Here is a 12,525-nt window from a genome sequence, read left to right as displayed (position 1 = left end):
AATATGTGGCCGTAAACTACTGTACGGCCACACAGCGGGGCGTAGAGGGAAAGGTGCGCCGTTTGGTTTTTGGCGGGCTGATTTTTATGGACTGGTTTATTTACACCATATCCCATTTGAAGACCCCTGATGCACCCCTAGAGTAGAAACTCCCTAAAAGTGACCCCATCTAAGAAACTACACCCCTCAAGGTATTCAAAACTGATTTTACATTCGTCGTTAACCCTTTAGGTGTTGCACAAGAGTTATTGGCAAATGGGGATGAAATTGGAAAATTTCATTTTTTTGCCTTATTTTCCATTTTAACCCATGTTTTCTACTAACAAAGCAAGGGTTAACAGCCAAACAAGACTGTATCTTTATTACCCTGACTCTGCCGTTTACAGAAATACCCAATATGTGGCCGTACACTACTGTACGGCCACACAGCGGGGCGTAGAGTGAAAGGTGCGCCGTTTGGTTTTTGGAGGGCTGATTTTTATGGACCGGTTTATTTACACCGTGTCCTGTTTCAACCCCCCTGATGCACCCCTGGAGTCGAAACTCCCTAAAAGTGACCCCATTTTGGAAACTACGGGATAAGGTGGCATTTTTTGGGGGAGTATTTTTAGGGTAAATATAATTTTTGGTTGCTCTATATTACATTTTTGTGAGGTAAGGTTACCAAAAATTGAAATTCTGATATTTCATCTCCATTTGCCATTAACTGTTGAGGAACACCTAAAGGGTTAATAAAGTTTGTATAATCATTTTTGAATACCTTGAGGGGTGTAGTTTCTTAGATGGGGTCAATTTTAGGGAGTTTTTACTCTAGGGGGGCATCAGGGGGGCTTCAAAAGGGATATGGTGTCAATAAAAAAGGCCATCAAAATCGGCCTTCCAGAAACCATGTCGGTCCTTTCCTTTTGCAGCCTCCCTTTTACGGATACAGCAGTTTACGACCACAAATGTGGCGTTTCTGTAAACTGCAGTATCAGGGTAATAAATTGTAACTTTTGTTTGGTTGTTAACCCTTGTTTTCTTACCGGAAAAAACGGACTGAAATGGAAAAGTGCCAAAAATAGCGGTTTTGGCACCGTTTTTTTGTTTTTTTTTTAACCGTGTTAATCTGGGTAGTTAGGTCATGGGATATTGTTATAGAGGAGAATCTTACGGACGCGGCAATATCTAATAAGTCTACTTTTTTTTACAATTATTTAGGTTTTTGACTATATTATCTTTTTTGATACAACTTTTTTTTTTGGGTATCTCTAAAGTCTAAGTGTCATTTTTTTTATTTTCTTTTAGCCAATTATCTTATGTGGGGGCTCATTTTTTGCGGGATGAGCGGATGGTTTTATTGGCACTATTTTGGGGGCTATATGACTTTTTGATCGCTTGCTATTAAACTTTTTGTTATGTAAGGTGACAAAAAAAAATTTTTTTGCACCTATTTTTTTTTTTTTTTTTTACTGTGTTAATCTGGGGGGTTGGGTCATGGGGTATTTTTATAGAGGAGATTCTTACGGACGTGGCGATACCTAATAAGTCAACTTTTTTTTTACAATTATTTAGGTTTTAGACTATATTATCCTTTTTGATACCCTAAAAAAATTTTTGTATCTCTAAAGTCTAAGAGTCATTTTCTATTTTTTTTTTTATCTGATTATCTTATGTGGGGGCTCATTTTTTGCGGGATGAGATGACGGTTTTATTGGCACTAATTTGGGGGCTATATGGCTTTTTGATCGCTTGCTATTAAACTTTTTATTATGTAAGGTGACAAAAAAAACCTTTTTTTGCACCTTTTTTTTTTTTCTGGACCGTGTTAATCTGGGGGGTTAGGTCATGGGGCATTTTTATAGAGGAGATTATTACAGACGCGGCAATACCTATGTCTACTTTTAATAAATTATTTTAGTTTTTTTGGGTGTCTCAAGTCTGAGAACCATTTTTTTTTATCTGATGTCAGTGCTAAATTGGGATATAAATTTAGTACTCCATGGAAGTGTGATACTCCCTGAAGCAACCGTCAATGCAGAGGCCCGGATGATCGGGGCATGTGTCGCACTGAGTAGTCGTGTCCTTCCGTATCCCCCTCCTGCGACACACTCTGCACTTTTTTTGGGTTCGTCCCTTCTTTCCAGTATGGGGGACCACACCTGGAAAGTGTTGGCCAGGGACGATCCGGGCGCCTACAGTTCCCGAGGTACTCCGGCCTGCTCTTTCCCGGTCCGAAAAGATCAGGGCCTTGAGGACTGCCTCATAGAACTGGAGGAATGTCCCTGTGCTGCCAGCGCTTCGGGATAGTACAAAAGAGTTGTACATGGCAACCTGCACCAAGTAGACCGCAACTTTTTTGTACCATGCCCGGGTTTTGCGCATGGCGTTATATGGCTTGAGGACTTGATCCGAGAGATCAACTCCTCCCATATACCGATTGTAGGCGACGATACAATCGGGCTTGAGGACCGTTGCCGCGGTACCTCGCACAGGGACAGGGGTGATGCCGTTACCATGAATTGTGGACAGCATAAGGACATCCCTCTTGTCCTTATACCTGACCAGCAACAGGTTTCCAGTGGTAAGGGCACGGGTCTCACCCCTGGGGATAGGTACCTGGAGGGGGTGGGCAGGGAGGCCGCGTTGATTTTTCCGCACGGTCCCACAAGCGGACGTGGATCTGGCGGCAAGGGACTGGAACAAGGGGATACTGGTATAAAAGTTATCCACGTACAAGTGGTAACCCTTATCCAGCAGTGGGTGCATAAGGTCCCACACAAGTTTCCCGGTAACACCCAGAGTGGGGGGACATTCTGGGGGTTGAATCCGGGAATCTCGCCCCTCGTATACACGAAATTTGTAAGTGTACCCTGAGGTACTCTCACAAATTTTGTATAGCTTCACGCCATACCTCGCCCGCTTGGAAGGCACATACTGGCGGAAAATGAGTCTCCCCTTGAACGCAATGAGAGACTCATCAACCACGACCTCCCTTCCAGGTACATAGGCCTCCATGAATTTGGCCCCAAAGTGATCGATGACCGGCCGTATCTTGTACAGACGGTCATGGGCAGGATCACCTCGGGGTGGACATGCTGCATTATCGGAATAATGCAGACATTTCCTGATGGCCTCAAACCGGGAGCGTGTCATAACCGTACTGTAAAGTGGGGTCTGATATAGGACGTCCCCACTCCAGTACAGCCTGGCACTGGGTTTCTTGACCAGGCCCATATGCAGCACGAGGCCCCAAAATGTCCTCATTTCGGCTGCACTGACCGGCGTCCAGCCACCGGGCCTGGCCAAAAAGGAGCCCGGGTGTTGAGCGACGAACTGTTGGGCGTACAGATTCGTCTGCTCCACCATCAGATTTACCAGTGGGTCACTGAAAAAATGACAAAAAAAGTCATATTCAGTGTAGCCCACTGTGGAAATCTGGATTCCTGATTGGCCTACAAAATCAGGAATCACGGGCTCGTATCGCTCTGGGCTACACCAGACAAGTTCACCGGCAGGGTGCTCCGGTGGATTTAACTGGTGGGCCGGGAAACCAGTACGAGCCCCAGAGCTGCTCGTACTAGTGTGGGCCACAGGGTCCCTAACATGGCGGTCCCCTTGCTCCGCCTGGCGGCGTCTCCGCCGCCTTGGGGGCTCATCATCATCGCTAGATGATGAGGAGGATGCGGATGACAACAGGAATGTGGGGTCATCCTCATCCTCACTGGGACTCTCGGACTCGGAGGCAAGCTGGGCGTATGCCTCCTCGGCCGAGAACGTCCGGCGGGCCATAGGGGAGTGTGTGTCTGCGTGTATATGTGCGTGTGTGTAACTCTTTATTTGGTGTGCGTGTGTGAGGGGGCACGGGTGTTCACGAACTCACCCTAAAACTAACAGAAAAAAATAAATAAAACTAACTAAAAAAAGGGCAAAAAAGTGAGGAAAAAAAATTCAAAACTGCTGATCAACCGTCCGAAGTTGATCAGCGGTGGGGTGTGCGATGCGCTAACAGTGGCCGGACGCTAAGTGCCGGTCACAGTCAGCGAACTCAAAAAAAAAAAAAAAAAAAAAAAAAAGCACCCCAAAAAAGGTGGGGGGGGGGGGGGCAAGTGGCAGGGGGAGGGGGGCAAGTGGCAGCACCCCTGGGGGGTCTAGGGTCACACAGCTGTGCTGTGGACCCCAGACACCCTAACTAGGGTGATGCAATGAAAAGTAAAAAAAACTAACTTTCCCTTTTTTTTCCCTGCCTATCCCAAACTTTCCCTAGCTGTCCCTATGTACCTGATGGGGGGTGCTGGGGGCACAGATCGGGTCCTGGGGGCACAGATCAGGGGTGCTGGCAGCGATGGTGGACACGTGCAGGCAGCTCCTCTCTCCTCCGGCGCTGGAACACAAAAGGAGGAGGAGAGGGGCGCCTGCCTCTTTTGAATCTGCCGCCGGACCGCCCCCTGACCAATCAGAAAGCGATCCTGAGTGGTGATGTCACCATCACCACTCAGGATCGCTGGATGGTGATTGGTGGAGTGAAATCACACCACCATCACCATCCTGTTCCGGGTTATCGGGTCTTCAGAGACCCGAATAACCCGGAAACGCAGAAAACCGCAGGTCTGAATTGACCTGCGGTTTTCTGCGATCGCATACATAGGGGGGTCACCGGACCCCCCGACGCATTTGCCCCAAGTGCCTGCTCAATGATTTGAGCAGGCACGGGGTTCCGATCGCCGCCGGCCGCGCGGCGGTGATTGAAAATGCACAGGGCGTACATGTACGCCCTGTGTCCTTAAGTACCAGGGCACAAGGGCGTACCTGTACGCCCTGTGTCCTTAAGGGGTTAAGGGGAAATCTATTTACTCATCCAATGATCGATCCCATTCAAATTTGGCCTACAATGGACAGTTGACAGTATTGGGGAGCAGCCATATTGTTTTTTTTTTTTTAACAGCATGATATATATAAGGATGTCCTGAGACTTATATTCACTGTGGATTTGTTCTGTCTGGATTCTACTTATTGATTCTTTACTTCTTAATTTCTTTTTAGTTGTAAGAAATTGAATCAAGTGACCGTTCAGAGGGGCACCGTTACAACTGATACTGTGTGCAGGGGACCTAAAGATCCAGAGCTCAAATCAAGAGAGAGCAACACAGATAAGACTACTTCCGACACCACGGTCCGTCACACCGCCACCCCTGACATTACCACCTCTGGGCCGTTCACTAGAACATCCAATAGTGGCACACTTGACCCAGGTACTTACTGTTCACACACATGGTATTCATTTTGTAGAATAGCTTCTGGGACAGCTGGATGACAACAAATATGGCAACCATCACGGGAAGCTATCAGACTTTTTAATGGAATGTGTCTTAAGAAAATGACCTATTGTTTAAAACATGTTTTTATGTTTTGAAATAATTTTTGGTGGTTATTTTTAATTTTCCATGTCAATATTTATACTTAAACAACATAAACTCCTGCAATTTTTGCACTGGCCACTAGGCCTAATAAAAGGTGCCACTTCTTGGTCTGTAAAGATCACTTTAGTGCAGTTATCTCATCATTAGGCTACATTTACAAGACCGTATGAATAGATTCATTCCAAAGGGGCAGCAAAAGATGTTGTCCGCATCCGTAGTTCCGTTCCACAGCCCCATGAAAATATAGAGCATGTCCTATTTTTGTCCGCAAGAATAATCATTTTCTATATAGCGACGGCCCTGTGTGTTACGCAAAATGAAGAACACACGGCTGGTATCCGTGTTTTGCGGATCCGCAATTTGTGGACTGCAAAACACGGCACGGTCATGTAAATGTAGCCTTACAGGCAGCGTTAGAACGATTAATAGCACCTCTGTGTATAGATAACACAGGATCCACCATTCACAATAGGTGATTGTCAAAGCTTATCTACTCCTTGCTTGTACAATGACCTCTGACAGGACACAGAGAATGTCTAGGAAAACTGTCCCATAGAAGTCAATGAGGTCCCCTCCTGACCATTGTGTCTATGGCTCATGATCATGTTCAGGAAACAATAAAATAAAAAAAATCGGAAAATAAAAACATATTACAAAAAAAGGACATGTGCTATCTGATTTTTAGCTGGCAGAAAAAAATGTTGGTGACACATTCCCTATATGTTGGTGACACATTCCCTATAAATGAACTTGATGATAATGGGGTCTGCCGAGTTTCAATTAGGGAATCCAGCATTTTAAGTGGCAAAATGTTTGCACAAGTAAGCCCAAAAAAATCAAAAAGCTCTATTTTGTAATTTCTTGAAGCCAAAATTCTGTAGTGCAGGGCTAGATAAATTTCCCCCTCCCCCCCCCCCCCCCACTATCTCTACTTGAGGCAATACACTTACACTCCACCAGCTCCACCAGGCTGTCTCTCTCCTTTGGCAACGAGCTTCTGATATTGCACCAAAGTTTCATGGGTAACGACAGTCCTAGAGTCTACCTGACAATGACAGAAATAAAGATGGTTTTGATGCTTGAATAGCCTATGGCTTCTCTTTCAGTTACGCTCACCTACACCCAGGTGTGACCACAGGCCGAGTATTTCCACACAGCTCACATACACACTCACAGTACTCTGCACAGGCCAACTGACTTTACACATTTCATTATACCACAACCATTTCTAACTACAGGAAGCAGGTTGGTTTGTTCCTTCTGATCTGGTTAACCATAGGTCCATTAAATGCTCACCAGGTGTAAGGACTAGGAGGTGCAAGTCAACCACCAATGATTAATCCTCCCCTACTGCTGTTCGTGTTAGATAGATGAGTGTCACTCACCTCTACTTGCTAGCTAACTAACACAAAAGGTACGAAAGGTCCTATCTATACTAGTGGCTGCAGTCTCTTGTTACTCTCTCTGTTATCAGTAGTACTCATTGGCAAATCTATTTATGACCAGGAACATACTGCACTGTGCCCCTGCTTACATCTGATTCAGTCCAGCGTTGTGGCGTACATGCCCGTTAACTTCCTACTGGCTAACATTATACAGTCCAGTATCACAATGTATATAGTAGGGCAGACTTATAATTAAAAATGCACCAATTTTCTTGGCGCCTGTCTGACATGAGGTGAAAATAAGGTGTAGTCTAAATGCAAATACATGCGCCAAAATATTGTGCATTTATGGAGTGAAACTATGACAACTTATAGGTAGCGAATACTAGACAGTTTTTTGGTGCACAAATTGGTGCACAGATGAAATTCTAGTGTAAATCTGGAGCAGGATTTATATTCTTAGGAACAAAATAAATGCAGTAAGTCAGCCCCCCCGCTCCAGGGGATTGAAACAAACAATCAGTGAAGGGAAGGCATATCCCGGGTAGGAAAAGGAACAACCATAGTTTCCCAAAATAAATCAGAAAAATCTTCCAGCATGTGATAAAATCCTAAAAATTATTGTCACATCGATAAAAATATTTTTAAAAAAAACTCCAGCCAAAATATGCTAAAGTGTTTCGAACAGGTGAGTACATGTTCTAAGTCATAACATAAGAATATATATTTACCTGTTCAAAATGCAGAAGCATCTTTTGGCTAAACATTTGTGATTATTTTAAATTAATGTGATAATAAGCTTTTGGATTTTATCACGTGCTGGAAGACTTTATTTTGGAAACGATATTAATATTCTTAGACAATGCAAAGTGCGACACTATTAGTAAATCCATTACCGTGCAGTGTCACACATATTGACAGCACCCATTGACATTCTGTCTGACCTACACAGACGTTACTCCTTTTTCCAGGCCACCTGTGACATGACTACCTGCAGTATACTTCTTACAAATGGCTTCAATATACAGGGCGTTCAACCCACATTGGTTCATACATTACTGATATACATCGCTCGCGTCTCACAGTGGCTTAAAGGCTCAATATGTTATGCATAAAACGCAGCATAATAAAGTGCTCCATGTTCACATAATTTACCAAATCACATAAGAATCGCATTGCTGGCATTCTGTACAGCAGTCACATAACAGTTTAACTTAGGAGGTATTGCCTCCCTAACAGGGTTATCGCTAACCCGTAGCAATGGAATAGTAAGTGTTAACCCATAAAACAATACATTTTCTTGTAAGATGGGTTGTGGGCATTTCAACACCTTGGTCTCCTCACCACATTAAGAGCAGCATGTTTTCTAGTTTATGATGTATTATAATATCTGATGTATTATATCATAGATCAAAAGACAAGGTTCTTCAGTTTTCTAGTAAAGTGTCACTTGAGAAGATGTTAAATGTTTTGCAGGAGAATGGAGCATGGTATATGTGATAGCCACCGTCATCTGTGTCATCTCCCTGCTCGTCGCATTCTTCCTGTCCTGGAAGCAGAATATCTGCCACCTCAAGCTCTGGAGTAGGTATCTATCCATGGAGGACTAGATCAGGGTTGCCAACCGTCCAGAAATTTCTGGACAGTCCGTAAAAATAGGCAACTTTTGAAACAAAATAGATGTGTCCGTGATATTTTGAGGCTGATGGTACTTATTTTAGTGGTAATTATCATAATTTTATAGCTCACAGTAAATTTTAGTAATGAGTTCTCATCAGGACATTGAGGTATAGACCTGTATTACTTATAGTTTTTATCATTCATTATGGTTTTCAAATTTGTCCATAAAAATATTGGCTGTCTGTGATTTTGGCATAAGTTGTCCAGAAAGAAGAACAATTCTGATTGGCAACACTGGACTAGATAACGTGGAAAACTGAACAGTGTAGGTAACAGGAGGTGTCATCCAGAAAAAGTAAACATTTTTCAACCCTTTCCACCAGTAAAACTTTCATTAGCGACCACATGATATATATTTTTTATTCACTTATATACAGTAGCTCTTATATATTCCACAGAGCTGTATGGAGACTGTTTTCACTCACACCAGTCCCTATTACTGAGAAGGCTCAAATCTAAATTTTGTAATAACCTATCAGTATGTTTTTGGAGAATGTGATGAAACCCAGAGAGGACATACAATCTCCATTCAGATGTTACCCTAGTTTGGAGAAGAATCCAGGTGCCATTGGTACAAATCAACTGTACTTACCACTAAGCGACTGTGCTCCCTAAATGCAATTTTTTTAATATACCTTTTGTGCCTTTTTTTTCTTCTAGATTTCACCCAACCTGAGCTTTTTAGGGTGAGTATATTTCATAGGGCTGATATCTCATAATGTGTGTTATACTGTGCTGTGTCTAGTGCTGCCCTTGGATTCAAAAGACACGAGACTTCACTGCCCTCTGACCCTGTAGCACACATAATACAGTATACTAGTTTTGTAAGGAGTGTACCTTTAACATTTTTTGCTGTCCAGTGGAGAGGGCCCTAAACTAAGCTTTTGTTCTGCAGCCCCAGGATTACATGTCCTGCTCCTGGGTTTATGGACAATTTTTCTAGAGGAACATAGGCTCCCATTACCAGTACACTTCAACATCAAATTTTAGTTCTTCCATTAGTTCAAATTTTAGTTCTTCCATTTAGTTCTTCCAAGATTTTGTCTTACATTAGTATGGAGTAAGGGCTCACACTTGCGTTCTTTTGTTCCGGCATAGAGTTCCGTCGTCGGGGCTCTATGCCGGAAGAATCCTGATCAGGATTATCCTAATGCATTCTGAATGGAGTGAAATCCGTTCAGGATGCATCAGGATGTCTTCAGTTCCGGACCGGAACGTTTTTTGGCTGGAGAAAATACCCCGGCATGCTGCGCTTTTTGCTCCGGCCAAAAATCCTGAACACTTGCCGCAAGGCCGGATCCGGAATTAATGCCCATTGAAAGGCATTGATCTGGATCCGGCCTTAAGCTAAACGTCGTTTCGGCGCATTACCGGATCCAACGTTTAGCTTTTTCTGAATGGTTACCATGGCTGCCAGGACGCTAAAGTCCTGGCAGCCATGGTAAAGTGTAGTGGGGAGCGGGGGAGCAGTATACTTACCATCCGTGCGGCTCCCGGGGCGCTCCAGAGTGACGTCAGGGCGCCCCAAGCGCATGGATGACTTGATCGCATGGACACGACATGGGGCGCTCTGACGTCATTCTGGAGCGCCCCGGGAGCCGCACGGACGGTAAGTATACTGCTCCCCCGCTCCCCACTACTACTATGGCAACCAGGACTTTAATAGCGTCCCGGCTGCCATAGTAACACTGAACGCATTTTGAAGACGGATCCGTCTTCAAATGCTTTCAGTTCACTTGCATTTTTCCAGATCCGGCGTGTAATTCCGGCAAATGGAGTACACGACGGATCCGGACAACGCAAGTGTGAAAGAGGCCTAATACAGTATTTTCTCCTGGGTTGTTCAGAGGACAGTGATAACAAACATGGAAGAAAACAATGAGGAGGAACTACTGCGAAGGGAGAATATAACTCCCACGACCTACCAAAGGACAGAAAATACACAGAATGACTGGACAATGGAGAACAAACATGAAATACAACAAGAAAGAGACCAAATGAACAACCGGATTGGTGAGATCGAACTATTTGTCTGTCTGTCTCATACCAATCTCATTTCTATGTACATTTATCTCATATCTACAGGATTCATCTTTTTTATCTCCTTTTTTCATCTCTAGAAAAGATCTACATCATGAATGCTGACACTGTCCTTGTGGGCTCCATATCAGAGACTTCTACTCGCTGGAGATCAGCAACAACAGAATGTCACGAAGGTCTGCCACTGGCGTCTCACTACCCAGAGCAGGAATCCAGCAACTTGTCCGCAAATGACCTTATGATTTCTATAGAAGAGGAAGAGAGAGAGTCCTGTGCAGCAAAAGCCTTACTTGAAGTGTAAGACTGCTACCAGACTGCCTGGCATTGGCTGCACTCTACGTTTATAAAGAATTAAGAAATGGCAGAAATCGTCTGGTCACCCACAGAAGCCTTGACTCAGCTATAAGAAGGCAAATCAGATTACAATGGTCATAGACTTTCACAATGAACATATGAGCGGTGACCATGAGCTGTCAGATATGTGTTCCATATGGATCAATGATCTCAGACCCCAGAGTCCTATGAAGAATTAACCATGACATGCGAGAGAGGCGGACCATTCAGTGTTGTCATATGTTGTACCATGTGGTAACACAAACACAGAGGACAATATCTTCATTGAAAAAACATAAAAAACTGATTGTATGTGTCTTCGGACTGTACCTTGTGAAAGTTGTGTGTATGTCACTGTTTCTGTATAGTTGCAACGTTATTTTTTCCCACACCATGAAAATGTTGTTCAACCATACACTATGTGGACAAAGGTTATGGGACACACCTCACCTAATGATTCAATTCAGGTGTTTCCTTCAGTCCCATTGCCACAGGTGTATAAATTCCAGCCCCTAGGCGTGCAGTCTGCCTTTACCAACGTTTGGGAAAGAATGGCTCGTTCTAAAGAGCTTATTGAATTCCAGTGTTTTACTGTAATAGAATGCCACCGCTGCTACAAGCCAGTTTATGAAGGTTCTTCGCTCCTAGATATTTCACAATTAAGGTCTCATGCACACGAACGTTGTTTGGGTCCGCATCCAAGCTGCATTTTTTGCAGCAGCATTCCGTGGCTCCGCATAAAAAGTAGAACATGTCCTATTCTTGTCCGTTTTGCGCACAAGAATGGGCACTTCTATTATGGGCTGCTCGTTCCGTTCCGCAATTTGCAGAACGCACACAGGCGGCATCCGTGTTTTGTGGATCTGCAATTTGTGGACCGCAAAACACTGCGCGGTGTAGGAAGGCGCAAGGCCTCGGTGAGGTAGGTGCCGGTAGTTTTAAGTGTCAGCGGCAGATAGTGCTGACTGACACTGTTTGGTGTTAGTATGGCTGTAAAGATGATCCGGGCCGGCTCTTACTGGGAGTAGCCAAAGTGCTGGGTGGGTGGCTACTCCCCACACTCCAGGCCGGGTCTTTTTTGGCCTATAAAAAAAAGTCTCAGCTGGTGGGGTTTATCCTCCATCTGACTGAGAAGCTGAGGAGTCTCTGTGTTTTGGGACCTGTGAATTTGTGCCGTGCTAAAGGGCTGAGAGCCGCATGCCGGGAAACAGGCTCCTAAAGCCTGCTGTGGACTGCAGGTGGAAAACTGCTAACCAGGTGAAGATTTTGTTCTATGGACATTGCATGGTGTGAACAAACACCAAGACTGTGAACTGTCATTTTGTTTTTTCCTTATGTGTGAATAAACACCGAACTGTTTAAGTTAAAGACTTTGTGATTGCCTCTATACTGTATACGAAGAAAGAACCGGCACTCCTTACGATATAATTACTAGTATTTTATTCGCCACTCTTGGATAGAAGTGACCCGCGTTTCGGCACATGCAAGTGCCTTTGTCAAACTCATGCGAACAGCAAGTGGCAATGAAATGAAATCAACATATGTTTAAATAGCCCGCCCCTCATCACATGATACAAGCCTTCAAGTCATCTGATTCTGACGTCATGTTGACAAGGCAACCAAAAGTATGTTTACTAACATCCAAGAAAAAGAAAAAATGCGATCCTTCTGTATCATCGAGGATCGCT

General features: G+C 44.1%; 1 protein-coding gene across 2 annotated transcripts in view; it reads left to right on the top strand.

Moving 5' to 3' along the window:
- LOC122928800 (tumor necrosis factor receptor superfamily member 8-like) overlaps positions 1–11,741 on the top strand; it is a 49,863-nt gene extending 38,122 nt beyond the window's left edge. For both annotated transcript variants that reach the window (XM_044282029.1, XM_044282030.1), the window contains 5 exons: positions 5,023–5,231; positions 8,261–8,368; positions 9,125–9,150; positions 10,312–10,477; positions 10,585–11,741. In XM_044282029.1, the coding sequence (XP_044137964.1) occupies positions 5,023–5,231; positions 8,261–8,368; positions 9,125–9,150; positions 10,312–10,477; positions 10,585–10,805 (730 nt within the window). In that variant the 3' untranslated portion in view covers positions 10,806–11,741. The remainder of the gene's footprint in view (positions 1–5,022; positions 5,232–8,260; positions 8,369–9,124; positions 9,151–10,311; positions 10,478–10,584) is intronic.
- The last annotated feature ends 784 nt before the right edge of the window (positions 11,742–12,525 follow it).

This window comes from Bufo gargarizans, chromosome 2, assembly GCF_014858855.1.
Source record: "Bufo gargarizans isolate SCDJY-AF-19 chromosome 2, ASM1485885v1, whole genome shotgun sequence".
Taxonomy (NCBI): domain Eukaryota; kingdom Metazoa; phylum Chordata; class Amphibia; order Anura; family Bufonidae; genus Bufo; species Bufo gargarizans.
Note: the sequence above shows the minus strand (reverse complement) of the source record. Positions and strands in the feature narration are given on the sequence as shown.